The 22,062-nt window shown below is 45.7% G+C and overlaps 1 protein-coding gene across 13 annotated transcripts in view; it reads right to left on the reverse strand.

The window, feature by feature from the left end:
- Positions 1–655: 655 nt before the first annotated feature.
- The window catches only part of PPP6R3 (protein phosphatase 6 regulatory subunit 3), a gene marked incomplete at both ends in the record, with an annotated part of 72,087 nt that continues 50,680 nt past the window's right edge, over positions 656–22,062 (reverse strand). For 8 of the 13 annotated variants that reach the window (XM_079709148.1, XM_079709147.1, XM_079709146.1 and 5 more), the window contains 6 exons: positions 656–707; positions 3,952–4,071; positions 10,124–10,274; positions 11,678–11,784; positions 13,183–13,336; positions 17,796–17,917. In XM_079709148.1, the coding sequence (XP_079565274.1) occupies positions 656–707; positions 3,952–4,071; positions 10,124–10,274; positions 11,678–11,784; positions 13,183–13,336; positions 17,796–17,917 (706 nt within the window). Of the gene's footprint in view, positions 708–3,951; positions 4,072–4,351; positions 4,370–10,123; positions 10,275–11,677; positions 11,785–13,182; positions 13,337–17,795; positions 17,918–22,062 lie in introns of all 13 variants that reach the window. The other 5 variants (XM_079709145.1, XM_079709155.1, XM_079709153.1 and 2 more) reach the window with 1 other exon arrangement.

Below are 22,062 nucleotides of genomic sequence, written 5' to 3' on the forward strand. Positions count from 1 at the left end.
AATACTTAATCTCTACCAATAGACTTACATTTTTTGATCCGCTTTAAACAATACAGAAAAACAGTTACCAATCAAAAACTGGTTATAAAAAGAACACCAAGTATTTCTTATTCAAAATCACTTTTGTAAGTTAGAACAACCAAAATAACACTTAGAGGGCATCTCAATCCTATAACTCCTCGCCGACCTGGAAGAAAAATGAATTCAGAACTTTGTACAAGGTGAAAAATGTATGAAAACTGCCTAATACTTTGGTCACACTAATAATTGTCAAATAGTTATGTTTCAAATACAATAGATCTGTGTATTCACTTTTATAAAACTATTCTTACAGCCATTTTAACTATAGTATTACTACTATTATTACATGGGTGGCAAGATCTTATTTCACAGGCTACCCATTATTTAGAACAATACAATATAAACATACGCAAAAATTCTTGGTATTTGTCAATGTGCAATATTTGTACACTTCTGGGTTTCTCTGTACAACGTCTTAGACTCTAGAATATAAAGGTTGCTGGTCCTGATCCCTTGCAGAGTGAGTGCAGCAGCGGTGGCTCGACGGGCTCCCGACGCAGCCCCGGACCCCGCACGGTGGCGCCTGCGGTCCCCGGTCAGCAGCAGCAGCGGCGGCGGCAGCGGAGCGCGCTCATCATACGGGGCCGTTAACCGCCGCATCGCCCGGCATGCTCGGCTGCTCAGTCCTGCGGGGTGAGACCAACTCCGTGTAGCTCCCCGAGGGTGGGGAGCGTTTACTGAATACTGTCTACGCGGCGCCTAGCACAAAGCCAGCACTCAGCAGTTACTTCATGAAACGCTTCTTAAATGAACTTTCCTGAAGCTCCAGAAAATCTAACTGAACAGCTCTAAGCTTCAGCTCCGGTGAACTAAGTACTTAGCAAGGGCTGCAGAGGAGCGGGGGCTCCGTGAGACCCACTGTGCCTCAGCCTCTCAGAAGCACAGGGACAGACTGGTCAGTGGTCCCCAGACCTTCAGGAGCTATTTGCTCATCCCTCCTTCAAAACAGCTTTTTCTCTGTTCTGCATACTGCAATCCACATAAAATTTCACTTCATAAAAATAGGATTTTGCTACTGGGGGCTTGGGGAGGTGGGGGGGAAACAACAAAAGTCTGTAAAAGGACCAACTTTGAGAACAAACTTGTGCACTTTAACAAACGTGCTCCCCCGAAGCAAACATCAGGGGCGACGCTGCAGGGGGCGGGGGTGGGGGGAGAGGGGGATACGAAAGGAACAAAGTGGGGACAGGTTACCCAGGACCTTCCTGCCGAACTACAGTGTGACCTACAGCTTATGAACGAGACTTGGGAAAAGATGTTTAGAGCTGAAATTGGGAAGCACAAGTACTCTTGAACCGGCACTCCAACTTTACAGAGTGCTTCAGACCCCTGCTAATCCTAACAGAGACCCACGCTGTCAGCTCCACTCACACAGCAGACTCTACCTACATTCCATGGTGTCTCAATATATCACAGAGACACAGGCACTAGCATTCTGGAACCAGACATAACCGGGCACATGCCCTGCCTTCGCCACTTACAAGCCGTGTCTTAACCTCTCTCAGCTCAGTTTTCTACCCTTGTAAAAAGGGGACAATAACCACCCCCCGGCAAAGAGATAAGTATACAACGTATGCAAGGTACCTGTTTGCACACTGCTGGCACAGATACCGTACATACCTGATAAATACTGAAAAATAAAATTTTGTGGCAATGGAAAGCTTTATGTGCAATAGTGCACATCTGTCAACCTCAAAATTAATATTTGGTTGTGACAGGAACCATCTCGGTAAGATTGCATACAGAAAGTCCCTAATGGCTATCTTCATTGTCAACAGTGCTGTAGAATGCAAATGTGACACATCAGAAAACCTACCTCTGTCCCCGCCAAAACAGCAGCTCAGATGCCCCGACTGCCCTACCTAAAGTGGGACTCCTATTCCTTTATCCAGCTTTATTTATCTTCATGTCCCTATATATTATCTGTGGGGTCTGTTTTGCTACTGCTTTATCACCAGGCCTAAACCAGTGGCTGCCGCACTCATGTGTGTGTTGGACGGAGGAAGGACAGGCAGACAAGTGATGCCCCTCTTCTCCCACTGGCTCTCCCCACCTTTTTCCTCCACTGCCTGAGTCCTGCAGATTGGGAGAGGCAGGGCTCCTCATCCCAGATGTTTCCCTGCACGAACAGCAAGTGGGTCCCCCGAGGCAAACACTCCTGCACTCCAGAGCCCAGTAACCGATCCCACAGGCAGGCTGTATCACTCATGTCAGAGAAACCAAGAACATACTCCAGGAGCAACGACTCCAAAGTGGGACAGGTTAGCTATCTTGTAGGCAGCTCTCTATATAAAGGAAATTTACAGGGAGACACTAGGGAGGTGACAATGACTGCTTAGGTTATTACACCTACAGAGGACCTTTGAAAAAACATACCAAACCCTAGGCAAAAAAAGTGACTTGCCCAAACCCTTAGATGCACAGCTGGGGCTGGCTCCCCTGCAGCCGGAGTGCCATCCCGTCTCCTCCTCCCAAAGCCGCCACTAGAGCCAGCACGCACAAGCAGTTCTTATCATTAATTTGTTTCATACACACACACACACACAAGTTTTTAATTACAAAAGCAAACCCCTCATCCCAGCTGTAATTTCCATGAGAGAAACAAAAGCAGGGTTTGCTACACTATGAACATACAGGTTTACTGACCAGTGAACAGAGAGTGCCCCCTGCTGGTTCCCACTGGTTACACTGCCCCTAAAATGCCTAGATTTGGGGGCATCAGTTGAGAGGGAAAGTACTTCTCGGAAATGGCTTTAAAGGTTACTTTATTCCTTATGGAAGGAATATACAAACTTGGATATATTTAATCAAAACAGTTCAGTCTGCGCAGCACTGAGCGAAGGTCCTTGTGGTCCAAGGGCAAGTCCTGAACTTCCCACACAAGCTCTGGAGCAACAGGAGGCCGCCCTCGCCCTGCCTGCGGGGCTGCACACAGCCCAGGGTGGCCCTTGGGGCCTGGGGCTCTGGCTGGGCCTGTCCCTCCAGACCACGGGCTCAGTCTAAGCAAAAGGTGATTAGAGGGCTTCCCTGGTGGCGCAGTGGTTGAGAGTCTGCCTGCCGATGCAGGGGACACGGGTTCGTGCCCCGGGCTGGGAAGATCCCACATGCCGTGGAGAGGCTGGGCCCGTGAGCCATGGCCGCTGAGCCTGTGCGTCCGGAGCCTGTGCTCCACAACGGGAGAGGCCACAGCAGTGAGAGGCCCGCGTACCGCAAAAAAAAAAAAAAAAAAAAAGTGACTAGACAGATAACGTCACATTTCAAATCCCTTGGCTCTGGTGGTGGGATTTTGACACTTCATCCGGACAAGATAAATATTTTGCAAAAACAAAACCAAAGAGGGACTCATCTGAGAGTTGAGAGTATTTAGCCACACATACGAAAGGGTCTCCAGGAAAGCCCTCCCGTGTGTCACGTGGACACATCTGTGGGAACCGGGCACTAGGGAGCCGCTTGTGTGTGCCTGGCAGCTGGGTGACTACAGTGCTGAGGGAACCCAATCCTGGAAGGGCTCAGTATCAGCCTCAACCTGGTGCCTCATCAAGAGAAAAAAAGGGAGGGTGGGGTAGGGGATATGCCAGCATGAGAGACCCTTCCAGCCCAAATAATTTCTCAAAGAGCCAGTGATGTTACTGAATCTCCAAAAACCAGTTAGTTTTCAGCTTCTGCAGGCGGAGATGAACTGTTACGTCTAAGTTCTCAGCTCAGTCACCCTGATTACTGTACGGAACTGAGAAAATGCTTCTGTGCAAGTCACTGAACACCTGAGGACAACTGTAACGACCCCCCACCGCCATACCAACTTCCCTCCCAGCTCCCAGGAGACAAAGCCAGAGCAGGGCCCAGGCAGGACGGCCGGAAGCAGGTGGTTACCTCTGCTCTGGGCTGCTGCTGGGGGGCCGGGGGGCTGCAGACTTCCCCTCTGCCGTCTCCAGGCTCTCCTCCACATCTTTACAAGCAGCATCTTGAGAGGTAGACAGTTTTCCTTCCTCACTGCAGTAAAAAGGACAACAGGCAACATTAGACGCCCGACGCAGCAGCACCGGGTGGAGGAGGAGGGCGCATGCATTTGGCTCTGGAAGTCATGGCGGCCATGGATCCAAGCAAGCCCCGGGGCTGAGCATGCTCGGGGTGGGAGGGGGGGATCACAGGGACCACAGACACGACTGGGAAACCATGGAAGGGGAGGATCACACACAACTGGGAGCCGAAAGAGGGACCATGTAATGCAGCTGGTGTCTGGTAAAGAATGGTCCCACATCACTGTACATACCGGTAGGATTTCAACACTCTGAAGCCAAGTGTGCAAAACAGAAAAAGAAATGTACAAGAGTTTCAGAATACTCCTATAAATGAGGTATTTGGGGGAATAATATGTCCACGACTGCACATAAGCAAAACTGCAGACTCGGTGAAGGTGTCAAATGAACCTGTTTGAAGGAATGAGTCTTTAGTTAAAGATTTCTGCCCTCAGGACCAAGCCCCCCATCAGCTTGCTGGCTGATGTCACGTGAGCAGGAGGCCATGCAGCCTGAGCCAGGACGAACTTCTCGAGCTGTCTTCTGACAGTGCGTGAGAAGGACAAACCATGAAGGGAAAGAGAGCCAGGAACAGTGGCCAGAAAGGTAAAAACCGGCCCTGAGGGGTCACAGAGAGGGCTTGGGGAAACAAAACATGAAAGGATGATTGTCCCCTTAGATAGCTCTTGCAAAGAAAGACAAGGAGCAAATGCTGTCAACTGTCTGTGGGCTGGGAATTTAGACTTCTGCCTATGTTGTGTCTGGCATTCCCGTTTTGACACAATTCGAGACGGCACTGAACTGAGATGAAGGGTGGCTAACGGCTCCCTTTGGGGCAGCCCACCATTCTTAGCGTGGGGTCCTGTCCCAGATTTGCTTATGAAAAACCTCGCTTTAGGATGACTTCTCAGTGGCTTTCAGATGGGCCTGGCAATTTACCAGGAGGCAAGTGAAGGAAGGCTAGTTCATTACTCCTCCTAGTTTATCCCCATTCTCCACTCCCTGCCCACCAAGGCAACTATCCTGATGTGTTCAATACATGTTACTTTCATTCTTGTACGTGTATTCTGAGACACATCACTGGCCTGGAACCGCACACCTCTCTGCATTTATCTCTGTACCAGCACAGTCTGGAGGGCCGTCTTTTCCTGCTGCCTGTAGCACAGCATCCCGCAGCGCACACCTCCCGTTCTACCGCGTTCTCACAGCGACCAGTGCCTCTGTGCACAGGGCTGCAACGCTGCCACTGCCTGCTGAGGCCCCAGTGGACCTGCTGGGACACTTCTCAGGGCTCTACACCCAGGAGTGGAAAATGCTGGTCATCCTTCCAGCCAGCATGCCCACCAGCAGGGCGACAGGGCTCCTGTAGCCCCAGAGCCCCACCAATACTCAGCATTTACCACCTTTCCAATTCCTGCCAGTCTAGTAAGAGGTGTCTGATAATGAATGAGTTTTGAGTATCTCTTCTTAGTTTTGCCCCTTTGGGTTTCCTTGCCCGTAAACTGCCTAATGATATTTTTTGACCATTTTCTGATTTGGGTTTTCTGCATCTTTTCCCTACTGGTTTGAATATTAAATGTTAATTTCTGACTGATTTAGAGCTGTAAGCTTTCCCCCCCCTCAATTTGCCATCTGCCTCTTAATTTTGTCTACAATACTTTATTAACCAGAAATTCTTAAATTTGATGTAATCCAATTCTATTCTTTGCATGAGGTGTATGCTTTTGGTGGTTGCTTTGTTTTGAAAAAGAAGTCCTTTTCTGTCCACAGGTCAGGATACACTGCATTTTCTGCTAACTACCATGAGACTCTGGCCACATCACTTAACTCCAGTATCTCATTTTCGTCATCTGGAAAGTGGGATGATAGCCATGGTACTTATCTTACAGGGTCCTTGAAACAAAGAAACGAGTTAACACGTGAGAAACATCTGGCACAGCGCCGGGCACACAGGAGGCGCTGCACGTGTGCTCTCACCCTTCGTGCTCAGGCTTCACTGGTTGCCTTGGAGTGAGCCCGCCTCCATCACCTGCTATGCCATCCGTCTTGGGACTGAGCTCTCTCTCACCACAGTGGCCCCTTTAACTATCTGTGTGCTAATATCACAGTGTTTTAAGAATTCAGACTTTGCAGCATGACCAGTACTGCCAGGGTAAGTCTCTTATTTAACCTTTCTATGGCTCTCTAAGCAATTTGGGAAACTTTTTATTCCACCTGAATTTTAGAATATGTGTATCAAGTGTCTTAAAAATCCAACTGAAATTGTGACTGGGACTGCACTAAACTTACAGATTAATTTGGTGATGGTGGGTGTCTCTGCAGCACTGAGCTGTCCCATCTCGTTGTGATGGCCTTCACTTGTCCAGATCTTCTTCTGTGACTTCTTTTATTAGCACTTTCGAGTTTTCTCTATAGATATCTGGGCTAAGATAATTCCTAAATAATTTATAGTTGGATGTATTTTGTGACTGGCACTTTCCTTTTTATTATATATACAACCTAGTTGGCTATTACTGATGTAGAGAAAGGCTACTGATTTTTTAAATTGCCCTCTTACCTGGCAGCTTTGCTGAAATCTTACACGTCTGCTACTGACCTAGTTGTAGTTGATCATTATCACCTGCAAATGATCAGTTTCGTCACTTCCCATCTCATCTTTACCTGCACCTCTATCTCTTTCTCCTTCCTTCCTAACACCCCCCAGGACTGCCTGTACGGTGGCAGTGACACTGGGCATCCATCCCTATTTGCTCCGTCCATTCAAGTTAATGCAACTGAAGTTTCTTCACTAAGTATACTTTTTGGTGTAGTATTTTGGTATTTAGCTTTTACCAAGTTAAGGAAATTCACTTCTCTTCCTGATTTGCTCAGTGTTTTAATCATATATAGCTTTTTTCAAAAGCTTCATCAAAAACATCAAATGGCTTTCTTTCACTCTATTAATATGCAGTGAATTACACTGACAGATTTCTTGATGCTGAACCATCCTTGCAGTCCAGGGATAAACTCTAACTGATCATTATGAATTATTTTTAGTATACTGTTGGGTTCAGTTAGCAAATATTTTATATAGGATGTTTGCATTTAGTTTGCTTGTAAGTGACATAAGCTGATCATTTTCCATAATTATCCCTATCTGGTTTTGGAATGAAGATTTCACTGCCTCATAAAAAGATGCAGGCAGCTTTTGCACTTTTTCTATTTTCTGTAACAGTTTAGATAGGGATTAATAGATTAACATGCATGGAGGGACGTCCCTGGCAGTCCGGTGGTTAAGACTCTGCGCTCCCACTGCAGGGGGCATGGGTTCCATCCCTGTTTGGGGAACTAAGATCCCACATGCCTCATGGCACAGCCAAAACAAACAAACAAATACGCATGGAATAGGACCAAGTCATTACTGTCGCTGACACGAGGCTGAGGCTGACCCGTTAAGTCTGCTCCTTGCTTTCCTCCACCAATAATGGCTTGTTTGTACCCTTTGTCAACTTTAAAAAGTTATTATTAGACTGTGCCTCTTCCTTTGATATTAGGTTCTTCCTATATCCTGCTACTCATGTTTCTTTGCTGGTTACGGCTTGTCTTTTCATTTTATTGTGTCTTTTAGGATACTAGAAATTAAATAAAGTCAAATTTATTAATCTTTCCCCTTATGGTTTGGCTTTTTTATGGTTAAGAAACCCTTTACCATAAAGTTGTAAGATACTCTCTGATGCTGTCTTCTGAAAGTTGTAGTTTTGCCTTTCATACTTATGTTGAGAGAGAGATTTAATTTTATTTTTCTCCAACATTGGATAATCACTATTAGTCCCTTCCTTCCTCACCAGCTTATGTCACCCTAACACGTGAGTGTAGGGGGTCTGTCTGTCTGTCTGTTTGTACAGCTCTGTGCCTCGGTCACATGCATCATCTCAGTAAGAGTAAGTCTTGCTGACTGACACTGTGAAGCCCCCGCACTTGACTCTCTTTAACATGATCTTGGCTGTTCTTGGCTCCCCTTGGTCTTCTCTGGGACTCTCACAATCTGCTTCTCCCTTTCATAAAAACTCCATTGGGATTTTGATGAGAAATACGTTCATTTTATAGATTAGTTTGTTAAGAAATGCCAAAGATATCGTCCCATTAGCAAACGTGGTATATCTCCCTATTTATTTATGCCTTTGTTTTTTTCAGTCTTAGTTACAGACAACGTTTAACTTTTCATTTAAAAGGGGGGAGGGACACATCTAAGACATCTTGTGTTGGCTTATAAGGTGCAATTGATTTGTGGGTGTATCCAGTAAACTTGTTAAACTTTCCTCATAATTCTAATATTTACCTATAGATTCCACTGGAATTTTTTATGTAGAAAACCATAACCTACAAACAAACAACCATTTTATCTCTTTCAAATCTGTTTATATTTATGCTGTGTGCGCTAAGACCAGCAGCACAGTGCTGAAGAGAAGCAGTCACTGCAGGGTTCGCTGTCTGGGTCATGTCTTTTTTTTTTTTTTTTTTTTGCGGTACGCGGGCCTCTCACTGTTGTGGCCTCTCCCGTTGTGGAGCACAGGCTCCGGACGCGCAGGCTCAGTGGCCATGGCTCACGGGCCCAGCCGCTCCGCGGCATATGGGATCTTCCCGGACCGGGGCCCGAACCCGTGTCCCCTGGATCGGCAGGCGGACTCTCAACCACTGCACCACCAGGGAAGCCCTGGGTCATGTCTTTGAAGGGACTATTTCTTCAAAATAATGCTTCACCGTTAAGAATAAAGTCTGCTGTAGACTTTCAGTAGACACTTTTATCAGTAGCTATTTTCTATTCCTAGGTTGCTAAATAGTCACAGACAACTTTAATTTTTATCAAATGCTTTTCTGTCTATCGAAGTTCCAAAGGGTTTTTATCCTTTTATCTGAATTACCTTCAATAATCTTTACAATGTTATAACATCCTTACATTCATGCGATACATCCTTGGTCATGACTTAAAAATACACTGCTGGATTTGGTTTGCTAGCTTTTAACTTTAAGGTGTTCTACATATAGACCCACACATGAAATTAGCCTACAATTATTTTTTCTTTCATGCTTTGTTTGACTTCATGAGTCGGGAAGCATTACTTCTCGTGATCTGAAAGGGTCTGTGTAAGATGGAGACCAGAGCTCTAAGCACTGGTTTAGTTGCAGTCTGTAGGTTTTGATAGAACTTTTTCATTACTCTTTCAGTTTTAAGTTTTTCATCTTATGATTCCTTGTTGACCTGTGAGTTTAGAAGTGAGGCTAATTTCCACATATGTTTTTTTAAAGCTATCATTTTGCTACTGAGTTCTGCTGGCTGCATTATGTCTGGAGAAAATGATCTGTATAGTACCAAACCTTTGGCTTAGATGGTCCAAGCTTTGCAGCCTGCCTGTATCCAGTGCAATTCCTATCATGGCTAGAGATTGCCAGTTTTTTATACTCATGTATTTTGAATCCATCAGTGTTCTGAATCTACAGTCTTCTAAACACTATTAAAAGGGGAGGGGTGAGACTTCCCTGGCGGTCCAGTGGTAAAGAATCCTCCTTACGATGCAGGGGACGCGGATTCGACCCCTGGTCAGGGAAGATCCCACATGCCGTGGGGCAACTAAGCCCACGTATCACAACTACTGAGCTCGCGCACCTCAACTAGAGCCCGTGTGCCACAAATCACAGAGTTCGCGTGCCACAACTAGAGAGAGAAAACCACACGTCACAACTAGAGAGGAGCCCGCGCGCCGCAACAAAAGATCCTGCGTGCCTCAATGAAGACTCAACGCAGCCATAAATAAGTAAATAAATAATCTTTAAAGAAAACGGGGCGGGGGGGACACTAAACGACCCAAACTCCACCTCTTTGTTAAAATTCAATGAATTTAACGGAGATATTAGAAAGATGTCAGGCTAATGTCTGACCCCACATTTGAATCAAATTAAAGCTGTTAATATCTGCGGTCTCTCTCCCCTGCGCCTCCCCCCGCCCCTCCAACAACCTGAAGCTGCCAGCACACTGCAGCCCTGGTTACCTTTTGAAGACCGCGGTTTCTGTCTTGGCATCCACAGTGAGGCTCAGAGTTTCCTTCACGCCGCCATTCATCACTGTCTCAGTTACCTTGTCTGTACTTTCTGCATCCTCCTCTCCGTCAGAGCTGGCTTCCATGGCCACGCTGCCTGGCGCTGAAAAGGACACAGAGTTGAACGTCACGAACACCTGTGCAGACCCAGCCACCCAATGTTACCTCTATTGCTTGAAGGAGGAAAGTGACGTGACCTGCCTGTTGCTGCCTCTTAGCGATGCCCACAGGAGAGAGGCTGCGTGGGTTCCCCGCCGCGTAGGACCGGTGAGTAGCCCCAGTCTCCCCAGCTACCCGACACCCAGCTTTCTCCCAGCCAACTCTCCTGCCCCTCATGTTCTCCAGTTCCCAGAGCAGGAAAGACGGGCGGCCGTATATTCTACAACCACAACCCACCAGAACCCAGTTCATGGTTTATCTATGCACTCTTCTCATTCATCCTTCTCCTCTCACTTGTCCCACACTTGGGTCCTACTCTTTTCTTTTTTTAAAGTTACCTTTTTTGGTTCCCTGTGGATTATTTCTTTGTTCTATAAGAGAGAGCCATGGGGTATACTGGTTATGACTGTAGGCTCTGAAGTCAGACTCGCTGAATTCACACCCAGCCTTACCACCTTACCACTTACCAACCTCAGAGCCCAGGGCAAAGCACCCAACCTATGCCTAAGTTTTCTTATCCACAAAATGGGGGTATCTGAAGCCACCTGTAGAGCCGCTGAGGGATAAATTAGGTCATCTATATAGAATGTTTACAAAATACCAATTTCTGGGTTTATTAATGTCCCGCCCCCTGGTTCCTGTGCCCTCTACCTGTGCCCCCATTTCCTTTCCTAAGGACTGACTTCTCTGTTTCCTCCACATACTATCCACGCCCACTCCTCGCCCCTTCACTAACCTCCGCGCTCCCCCCCCACCTGCCACGCCCCTCATCAGGTTGAAAATCGTTCAGGGCCTATGCAAGGAACAAGTGCATGTTTTGAAAAAGACAGCCACTGGATACCCTTGACCATTTCATCTATTCACAAAGGTGGGAAGAAAATAAACCACCACAGAGCCTGAAATGTGCCCAGACATACACATATGCACCAAGTAAGCAAACTCCAAGGGACGAAAGAGCTGGGTGCAAGATGGGCTTGGAGCACACATGACTAGTTCTGGTTTTACTCACCCTGGGTGCTGTAAGCTAGGCCATTCATCCTTTCTGGGCCTGTTTCCTTTCCTGTCCTGAGGGAACCGAATGACTGGTAATGTAGGTCCCTTACTGTTCTAGGATCAGCATGCTGTGGTTCTGGCAAACACACACAACTTCTTTTCCTCAATAGCCCTGCGCACATCAGACCCACCATCTCATTTTCCTGGGTCCTTGGAGCCCCTGAACTTTTTAAAAAACCTGCTTTGTGGACAAAGACAACTTTTCCGATCTAGAAAACTCAGGATAAAGTTACAGTGTGAACCACCACCAAAGGAGTGGCCCACAGGCTGTGCCCCGGCACTCTCTGCACCCACCTTCTGGCTGCACTGCCAGCGCAGCCACACTGGGCGCCAGCGGGCCTACTGGCTCCGTGCTGGTCTCCATTTCCACTGGAGAACTGCTCCTTAAAGAGTCTTTTGTACTTTTAGAAGAGAGAAAATTCAGAGGTTAGCAGTGGGAAACAGACCTCAGTTATCATTATTCCCAAAAAACCTTTGAACATCAGTTCCAATTCCACTGGGGAGACACAGTTGGTTATAGACTCCAATGAATGACACACAGATCTAAGCATGGACGGTGGCTTGGAGTAGCAGATGAGTGTGGGTAGGCTGATATTCTGCTAAATCAGCAGGGCAGTCACACAGAGACTTCTCAGAGGTTTCCAGACACTTTCAAAATGCCCCCAGCCCCTCATGGTCACATAATCACCAGGCTCCCAGGGCTGGGACAGCAGTGCGTACACTGTATAATATGAACTGTATCTACAGTGCCATTTTTACAAAAATCCTTATCACCTCAAGCCAAACTGCCTAGAGGGCCTGGCCCTCCTAATGATATTTAATGAGAAAACATGGCCTGTGCATAAGGACTTGTAAAGGGAAGCAAGATGCTTCAACAACATTCTCAAGTAACCAGAAAAGCAAGAGCTGGAAACTTGACTGTCCTGCACTGGAAGAGTCAGTGAAATAATTCATCATATTTTGGAGATATTTTCTGTAAATCTCACTTCTACCTCTGAATAACGGCTCGCTGCTATTATTAGAGGTGCCGTAAAGCCACCTCTTTGGTTTGTCTGTAACGGTACATGCTAGTTCGTAACAGTTTGCCTTCATATCTTTCCCATTACCAGTGACTGTTTAAAAACATCACTGGTTAGGATGGGGAAAGCAACAAAGTCTTTCAAATGGGGCGCTGGAGATTGATTGTTTTTCAGTAGATGAAATAAAACAACGTTAATCAAATCAAAGTAAGTCTAACAAGACATGAAATCCACGGTTAATACTCAAATGCTGACAGTATTATTCAGGAAAACTACATAATGACAGGCTGCTGCTGCTACTGAGAATTACAATTAACAAGATTGACAGCCATACCCGTCACACCCCTTAATTTACAGCACTAGACCAGCTACAAGCGAAATACAAGCTCGTATTATCTATTAAATTCAAGACATATTCTGCATTTTTCTGTCATATTCCACACTGAGGTGTCTGCCAGGAACTCTTTGGCTCCACCTCGTCCCCAAGCCTGTCCTGAACCTTCACCAGCACTGTGCTGACTGACGTGCTGGCCACAGCTCCCCAGCCTACTTCGTTATGATCTACTCCTTTCCCAGTTCATCCTGGATGAAAGGAGGAGGAGGAGGACTGTTTTTCTTGTAACTCATAGCTGTGTCAATATCTCTCCCTGCTGATGTTCAATCTTGTTTAAGGCACTATGTTCAGCTTGCAAGAAAATCAAGGTGACAAACAGTGTCAGCTACACCCATGGCATCCTTGGTTCCCGTGTGGAAAGTTTGAGAGCTGGCGCACACGCTCACCTCAGGGAAGACGCGAACTCGGAAAACGAAGCCCAGCCTGTCTCCTTAGTCGGCACCGGCTCCTCTGCGCTCCAGACGTCAGAGCCCACAGAGTCTAAGGGAGCCCCGTGCGCTGTCTCCATGGGGACATCAAAGCTGGCTGACCAGCTGGGCGCTAAAAAGAGGGGAAGGATTTCATTTTGAGAACACCTCAGTAGTTTACTATAACACAAGTATTTTTCAAAAACAGATGTGCAGGGCTTCCCTGGTGGCGCAGTGGTTGAGAGTCTGCCTGCCGATGCAGGGGACACGGGTTCGTGCCCCAGTCCGGGAAGATCCCACATGCCGCGGAGCGGCTGGGCCCGTGAGCCATGGCCGCTGAGCCTGCACGTCCGGAGCATGTGCCCCGCAACAGGAGAGGCCACAACAGTGAGAGGCCCGTGTACCGCAAAAAAAAAAAAAAAAAAAAAAAAAAAACAGATGTGCAATGATGAAAAGCCCGCAGTTGTGGGCCAAGGGCATTCGAATACACCGTGGGTAGAAGCGGACACGGTACAGCCACTTGGAGGGCAGTTTGGTGGCATCTACCCTATTATAAAACCGTGTGTTCCCTTTGATCCCTTGGCAATTCCTCTCTATGAGTTTTTTCCAATAGAGATTATCACACAAGAATACAAAGCCACACGTAAAAGAACACGTTGATGTTAATTTCTTAATTCTGACAAATGTACCAAGGTTATATTAACATCGGGAGGAAGATGGGTGAAGGGTATACAGCCACTCCCTGACAATCTCTGCAACCTTTCTGTAAATCTAAAATTATTCCAAAATAAATAGTTTATTTTTTTAAAAGAAAAGCACGCTGGCTATTCAATTGCAGTAAACTGGAAACAACCTAATGCTTCCCAGTCCACGCCCGGCCACGCTCCACACTCACACTTTCCAGGTAGTAGCCCTGCGGTCTACTACCGTTAGCACAAACAGCAGCAAGGCTTCCTGTGACATAATAAGGAATATGTGTTTGGTCTCTGCCCACCCACCCCCCAAACCCTTGGAACCTCTGAAGTGACAGATGGGTGCTGATGAGATGACTGGCGGCTGGGGGCTCCTGGACAGCCGCAGGGTGGGGGCCGGCGAGGCGGCAACCAGGTGGCGAGAGGGTTGGAACTTTCAGACCTACCCCACCACCCCTCCCCCAACCTTCCGGAAGGGCAGAGGAGCTGGAAGTCAAGTTAATCACTAATGATCAATGATTTAATCGATCATGCCCACTTAACGAGGTCCTCATGAAAACCCAAACTGCAGGACTTCAGAGCTTCCGGGTTGGCGACAGGGGTGGCACATCACAAACTCCATAGGGATAGAAGCTCCTGTGCTTGGGGCCCTTCTGGACCTTGTCCTATTTACATCTTCATCTGGCTGTCCATTTGTATCCTTTAAAATATCCTTTGTAATAAATTGGTAATAGCAGGTAAAGTGCTTCTCTGAATTCTGTGAGCGGTTCTAGCAAAGAATCAAACCCAAAGAGGTCACGGGAATTCCCTATTTATAGCCAGTTGGTCGGAAGTACTTGGTTGGGGCAGGGCAGCTATCTTGTGGGACTGAGCCCTTAACCTGTGTGGTCTGACTGTAAGCCCAGGTAGTCAGTGCCTGAACTGAGCTGTACAGGACACTCAGCTGGTGTGGAGAAATGGTCTGTGTGGGAAACTCACACATTTGGTGTCAGAAGTGCAGTTTTGAGAGTAGAGAGGAGCTTTTTCCTTGTTGACTTTCTAGGTCCTATAGGCACAGGAGTGCGTTCAGAGGTGGGAGGGGCGGGACTGCAGGGGCGCTGCTCCCTGTCTGTGCTGCGCCTCTCATGCTGCAGTTTGGGTCCTACCTGCCGGTCTCTGTTTGAATGTCGACACCTGAGATGTGTCCCTTCAGATGAAATCAGGTCTGTCTGTTTGCTCGCTCTCATCGCACACCATGCTTTCCTTCACAGTACTCAGTGCTGAATGCCCAAATCCTTGCTGGGACAAGCTGGGTGTGGGGACCACTGTTCTTTATCAGGGTGTTTTCAATCACAATTTGCAAGCTCCAGGCTGTAAGCAAGGAATGCTAGACTAGGGAATCTGCTAGCTATTTGGGGATTCTCCTCGAGACAAATGACCGAGAAGTACCTGTGTACAACAGAAGTGTACCAGTTTTACAGACACACCACCTTACTGTGACTCTGGGCAAGTTATTTAACTCCCCTTAGCCTGGTTTTCCTCATTTGTTCAGTTGGGATACGACCATCTGCTTAGTCCTGAGGGTTAAATGAGGGCCTGCTTCCTGCACTGCACTCTGTGTGTGTGCGGCTGGGCTCCACTGGCACCGAGAAGGGATGATACCTCAATGTCTGAAAACCTCACCTGCAACCTTAGAAGGGACAACCTGACAGGCATTTTTGCCTGCCCACCATATGCAAAGTCCTAGACTCATTCCATCCAAGTCAAAGTTCCACTTCATAACTAAATTAGGCTACACAAAAATGACTTTCCTGTTGTTGTTATCATTTTGGGATATTCTTTCCCAGATCAGCTCCCCAGAATTAGTCTAACATTAAAAACTCAACAGTCCCCAAAACCACTGAAAGAAGCCACAGAGATTGCTGGGGATGGCAGAGGCTCTCAAAGTCAGGGCGGTGAGGCAGCTCAGAGCCCTAGAAGAGAAGCGTCCCCCATTCCCCGGCCCCACCTCAACCCCTGTGGACCTGTCAGTGCAAAGGAAGCCCTTCCCAAGGAGCAGAGTCAGGAGGGCTGAGACCTGTAAGGCCGCACCCCATCGAGTAAGGGTGAATGGGACCTTCATCCGGGATGGTCCCCCTCCGTCTCTCCCTGTCCCCACACCCAGCTCCAGCGTCACCGTGACAGTGGTAGTGAGTCATACCAAGTGTGTCCTCTCTCTCCAAGTCACTTATCACCCACCCAGTGACCTCAAAGAACCACAGACTCTGAAATATTATTCAGCCTTAAAAAAGAAGAAAATCCTGCCATACGCTCCAACATGGATGACCCTGGAGGGCATCATGCTAAGGGAAATACACCAGTCACAGAAGGACAAATACTCTGTGATTCCACTTAGACGAGGTCCCTAGAGAAGTCAAATTCACAGAGACAGAAGGTAGAATGGTGGCTGCCGGGGGCTGGGGCAGGGGGAACGGGGAGTGGTTGTTTAGTGGGTGCAGCTTCAGCCTCGCGAGACAAAAAAGTTCTAGAGGATCTACTGCACAATAACGTGAATACACTCAACACTACTGAACCGCACACGTGAACACACACACATTCTAGAGGTAGAAGATCAGGGTCTCCAGCCTGTCTCTCTCTCCCTGCTGCCTGGCCCCTGTCCTGATCAGCCCTCGCCACTTCTCACATGTAATGGTGAGTCTCTTGCTGGTTTTCCTGTCTCCAGTGTGCGCTTTCTAACCCAACTCTCACGCTGCTGCCCACAGCGATCATCTCCAAACAGATCAACTACTGTAAGTCTTAGTAAAACCCTCAGGAGGAGGACTACAGCCTCCAGGATGAAATCCTCCTCTGGCCTCTGGCCTCACCTCCCCCACCTCACCCTTCTCCTGAGCTGTATTCAACAGCTCTGCGCCTGCATGCGAGTTGCCTTCTGTGCAAACTGACTGATTCCCTGCTTGTCCTTAGTATGCATCCCATTCTCTGGGAAGTCTCTGCAGATGCCTGGGGTGAGCCGGGCCCCCGCTGAGCTCCCCTGGCCCGCCGTCCTCATCACACCGGACGGTAAACCTCTCCATTTCGTCAGTAGGCTCTAAGCTCCTGGCACACAGGAGGAACCTGATAAAGGCGTGCTGATTTGAACTGTATCACGTCCTCGTGAAGAAGGTGAGCTGGGAAAGGAGTGAGAGGACAGAGGATCTGTACTTCCTCTCTGGCTCTCGGTTTTCGGATCTGTAACACGTGGGATTTGCTGGATTACTGCTAAACTCTGAGGTTACGAGGAGGTTGAACCTGACTGACCTCCAGAGCTGGGTTTCAGCCTCTGGAACTGAGTCCTAAAGGCCTTCCTGGGTAACAGGAAGCCCTTTCAGCCTTGAGGAAAGCCCTAGTAGCAACCCACATGCGTCTTTCACAAAAAAATTTGTCTGGACTCTGAGAAGTTAACAGTAGTTTTAAAAGGCCAGCTAACACAAGTCTTCTTAGCAAGTAGCAAAACATAAATAAGCACTTAGCTGGACAAGTTTTAGGATTACAGGATTCATAAATAAACCGTGAAGAACCCATTTAAAACTGTTTGAGCTTTAAGGTGTTTCCTCTGGTTTAAGTGCACTCCTGATTCTACAGATCAGTCTTTCCTCATCTTTCCGGAATCTACGGTCTTTCCCCTTTAGCCAGAGGACGGACCTACCAGTGTGCTCTGTCCTCTAGCCAGACTCACACAGAAGGTTTCCAAACCGTAAAGAGATGCTCTCCCATCAAAGGAGTAACTTGCTCCTTCCCTTAGGCCCGGTCCTTGAGACTTAAACCTTCAAGGGGACTCAAATGACATGTGCTTCAACTTAACTATTCCTTCAGAAGACATCTCAGATACTGTAGGCTATCTCCAACACACAGCGGCTGATATGGAAGAAGAAGGCAACTTACGTTCATTCAGGTCTACCTCCATTTTATCCTCTGTGTTGGCACTACTGGATTCAAACAAGTCTTGTTTTGCTCCATCTTCTTCTTCAGAGTCTGTACTTTCCTCACTGTCTGTACTCCCCGAGCTAAGAAAAAAAGGACCAAAATATTTAATGTTGCCTGTCAGCCACCAACTAAATCCAAAGAATTCAAACGTCCTCCAACAACAAAAAGATCGTACTGCGCTTCACCTGGATCCAATCTGCCCGTCATTCTGTTAAGACTGATCCTACTCTGGGTCTCCCACTGCTCTACCACTTGGGCTTTGCTTGAAGACACAGATCATAATTTAAACAACTGCCTTGTTTGGAGGGTGTGTGGAGGTGTCCCCTGGTGGCGTGAATCTGCATTTCCCTAAATACCAAGGATGCTGAGCTTCTTCTCAAGTGCTCATCTTCTTTTCTCAAGTGTTCTTTTCACATCTTTAGCCTATTTTAAAAATTGGGTTGTCTTTTTTATTACTATAGAGTTACGAGAGTTCTTTATATGCTCTACACAGAAGTCCTTTATCAGATATATGATTTGCAAATGTTTTCTCTTAGTGTATGCTTTGTCTTTTCATTCTCTTAATATTAAATGTCTTTTGAAGAATAGAAGTGTTTAATTTTGATAAAGTTTAACTTATCAAAATTTTCTTTCATGTATAGCGCTTTTGGTGTTGTATCTTAGAAATCTTTGCCTAACCCAAGGTCACAAAGATTTTCCAGTATAAAGTTTTCTGGTTTTATGTCTTACATTTAGGCCTAAGATCCATTTTGGGTTAATGTGTATATACAGTAAGAGGTATGGACTAAGTTCATTTTTTTACATATAGATGTACAACTGTTCCAGCACTATGTCTTCAAAAGACTATCCTTTCTCCACTGATCTGCTTTTGCACCTCCACCATACATCAGATGTCTACATATGTGTGTAGGTCTACTTACGGGCTCTCTATTCTGTCCCCCGATCTATTCCCTGTCTTAATTACTGTACCCTGAAGTCAGGTAGTGTTAATACTCTAATGCTGTTCTTTTTTTTTTTTTTTTTTTTTTAAAGCTCTGGGTCTTCAGACCTGCATTTGGGAACTGGTTTGCTAGAGGCTCATGGCTCCTGTCAGGCTTTCCTTCTCTCTTTCACGGTGTAGCTGTAAATGTAATGATGCTGGAATGAAGTTCAGATAGGAGCTTAGAGGTCCCCTTTCATCTTTTTTTCCGGGGATCTCTAATGCTGTTCTTAATGAAAGTTGTTTTGGTTATTCTAGGTCCTTTGCATTTTCATATGAATTTAAAAATCAACTTGTCAATAGTTACCAAAAAAACCTGTTATGATTTTGTTTGGGATTGCAGTGAATCTAGATCAATCTGGGGAGAACTGGCATCTTAACAATATTAAGTCTTCCAATTCTTAAACATTTATCAAGTCTTGATTTCTCTCAGCTGTTCTATAATTTTCAGTGTATGGCCCTTGCACGTCTTTTGTCAGATTTACCCCTATATATTTAACATTTTGATGCTACTATGAATAGTACTGTTTAGTAATTTTAATTCTAATTGTTGGCTGCAGTATGTAAAAATACAATTATATTGATCCAAGGTCGTGCAATCTTGCTAAACCCACTTGTTAAGTGTTCTAGTAGTCTTTTCGTAGATTACAACACATTTTCTACATAGACAGTAACACTGTCTATGAACAAAGGTAATTTTACCTTTTCCTTTCCAATCTAGAAACCATTTCTTTTTCTTGACCTACTGCACTGGCTAGAACCTCAAGCACAATAATGAAAAGCAGTGGTAAGAACAGATATCCTTGTTTTGTTCCTGACCTTGGGGGGAAATCATTTAGTCTTTTACCATTAAGTATGATGCTAACTGTAGGTTGACTGGAGAAGCTTTAAATAAGTTGAAGAAAATTCTCTTCTATCCAGTTTGCTGAGCATTCCTATCAGGAATAGATGTTGGATTCAGCCACATGCCTTCTGACTCATTTTCAAATGTTAAACCAACTCTGCATTGCTGGAATAAACCTTGCATGATCATGACGTATCGTTGCATTTATTTGCTAAAATTTTTAAAGGAGTTTCTGTACCTATGTTCATGAGAATAATAGGTCACTTTTCTTTTCATATCATGTAATGCAACGCCAACTTTTGGTATCAAGTTACAGTGATGTGGCTTCATAGCATGAGATGGGTACTATTCCCTCCTTTTCAATTTTCTGGAAGCTTTTGTAAAAACTGGTGTAATTTCTTCCTGAAATGTTTGGTGGAATTCACCGAAGAGAAACCATCTGGACCTTGAGTTTTTTGTGTGTATGTGGGAAGTTTTATACTAAAAATTCAACTTCTTTGATATAGGACAACTCGGGTTATCGTTTTTTGCTTGAGATTTATTTGGTAGTTTTTGTCTTTCAGAGATCATCTAAGTTGTCAGATTTATTGGCATAGAGCTGCTCCTAATATTCCTTATTATCCTTTTAGTATCTGTAGAATCTGTATAGTGATGTCATCTCTCTTGTTCCTGATATTAATAATGTGTATCTTCTCTTTTTTCCTTGACCATTCTGTCTAGAGGTATATCAGTTTTATTAATCTTCTCAAAGAACAACGTTTAGTCATGACTCACTGATTACAGTGATTTTCCCTACTGTTTTTCTGTTTTGTATTTCTAGTCATTTCTTAAGGTGGAAGTTGAGCTCACTGATTTGAGATATTTCTTCTTTTTTAATGTAAGCAGTTAGTGCTACAAATGATCCTTTAAGTACTGTTGCAGTTGCAAGGTCCAAATCCTGATATACTGTGTTTTCATTTTCTTTCAATTCAAAGTACCGTGCAACTTCCCCTGTGATTTTTAAAATGTTTTTTTTTTTTTTTTGGTTAAGATTGATTGATTATTTATTTATTTTTGGCTGCATCGGGTCTTAGTTGCGGCACACGGGATATTCGTTGAGGTATGCAGGCTCTTTGCTGCGGCATGTGGGCTTCTCTCTAGTTGTGGTGTGCAGGCTCCAGGGCATGTAGGCTCTGGTGTTGTGGCGTGTGGGGTTCCAGAGCACATGGGCTCTGTAGTTTGTGGTAGGCAGGCTCTCTAGCTGAGGTGCACGAGCTCAGTAGTTGTGGCGCGCAGGCTTAGTTGCCCCGTGGCATGTGGGATCTTAGTTTCCTGATCAGGGATCGAACCCGCGTCCCCTGCATTGTAAAGCAGGTTCTTTACCACTGGACCACCAGGGAAGTCCCTTCCCCTGTGATTTTTTTCTTTAACTCATGTGTTATTTGTTTCCACATATTTGGAGATTTTCTAGAGATCTGTTACTGATTTCTAATTTAATTCCACTGGGGTCAGACAGTGTATTTTGTATGACTTGAAACCTTTTTACTGAGACTTGCTTTATGGCCCAAATATGATCTCTCTTGGTAAATATTTCACGTATACTTGAAAAGAATACACATTCTGCTGTGGAGTTGGGTGCAGTACTTTATAAATGCCCAGCAGGTGAAGATGGTTGATAGTATTATTTAAGTGTTCTATATTTTTATGGCCTATTGTTTTATCAATTACTGGGAGAGGAGTATTGAAACATCTGATTATAATTGTGGAATCTGCCTACTTCTCTTCACAGTTCTATCAGTTTTTGCTCTATTTTGAAGCCTTGTTATTAGGTATGTAGACATTTACAAATGGCATTATGTCCTTCTAATAATCCCTGTATGACCTTTCCTTTATCCTTTTCCTTTGAAATCTACTTTAATATTAACATAGATCCCTCTCTACCTTTAATTTTAACCTGTTTAAATTTTTTTTTAAGTTTTTAAATAATCTAAATTATTTCCCATCTGTAGCATAAATCAGGCCTTTTTTTTTTTTTTTTTTTTTTTTGGCGGTACGTGGGCCTCTCCCTGTTGTGGAGCACAGGCTCCGGACGCGCAAGCTCAGCGGCCATGGCTCATGGGCCCAGCCGCTCCGCGGCATGTGGGATCTTCCCGGACCGGGGCACGAACCCGTGTTTCCTGCATCGGCAGGCGGACTCTCAACCACTGTGCCACCAGGGAAGCCCAGGCCTTATTTTTTTATCCAGTCTGACAAGCTCTGCATTGTAACTGGGGTTTTTTGGATAGAGTGAATTTTAAAAATGAGGGGGAGAGGGGAGACACTGGGTTGATCCCAGTGGATATCAAATGACATGACTCTGTCTCCCCAAGTTAAATTAACTTTTAGAAACAACTTTTCCCTTCCCCGGGGAAACTTTCAGTCTT

Source organism: Hyperoodon ampullatus (assembly GCF_949752795.1).
Source record: "Hyperoodon ampullatus genome assembly, chromosome: 7".
Taxonomy (NCBI): Eukaryota; Metazoa; Chordata; class Mammalia; order Artiodactyla; family Ziphiidae; genus Hyperoodon; species Hyperoodon ampullatus.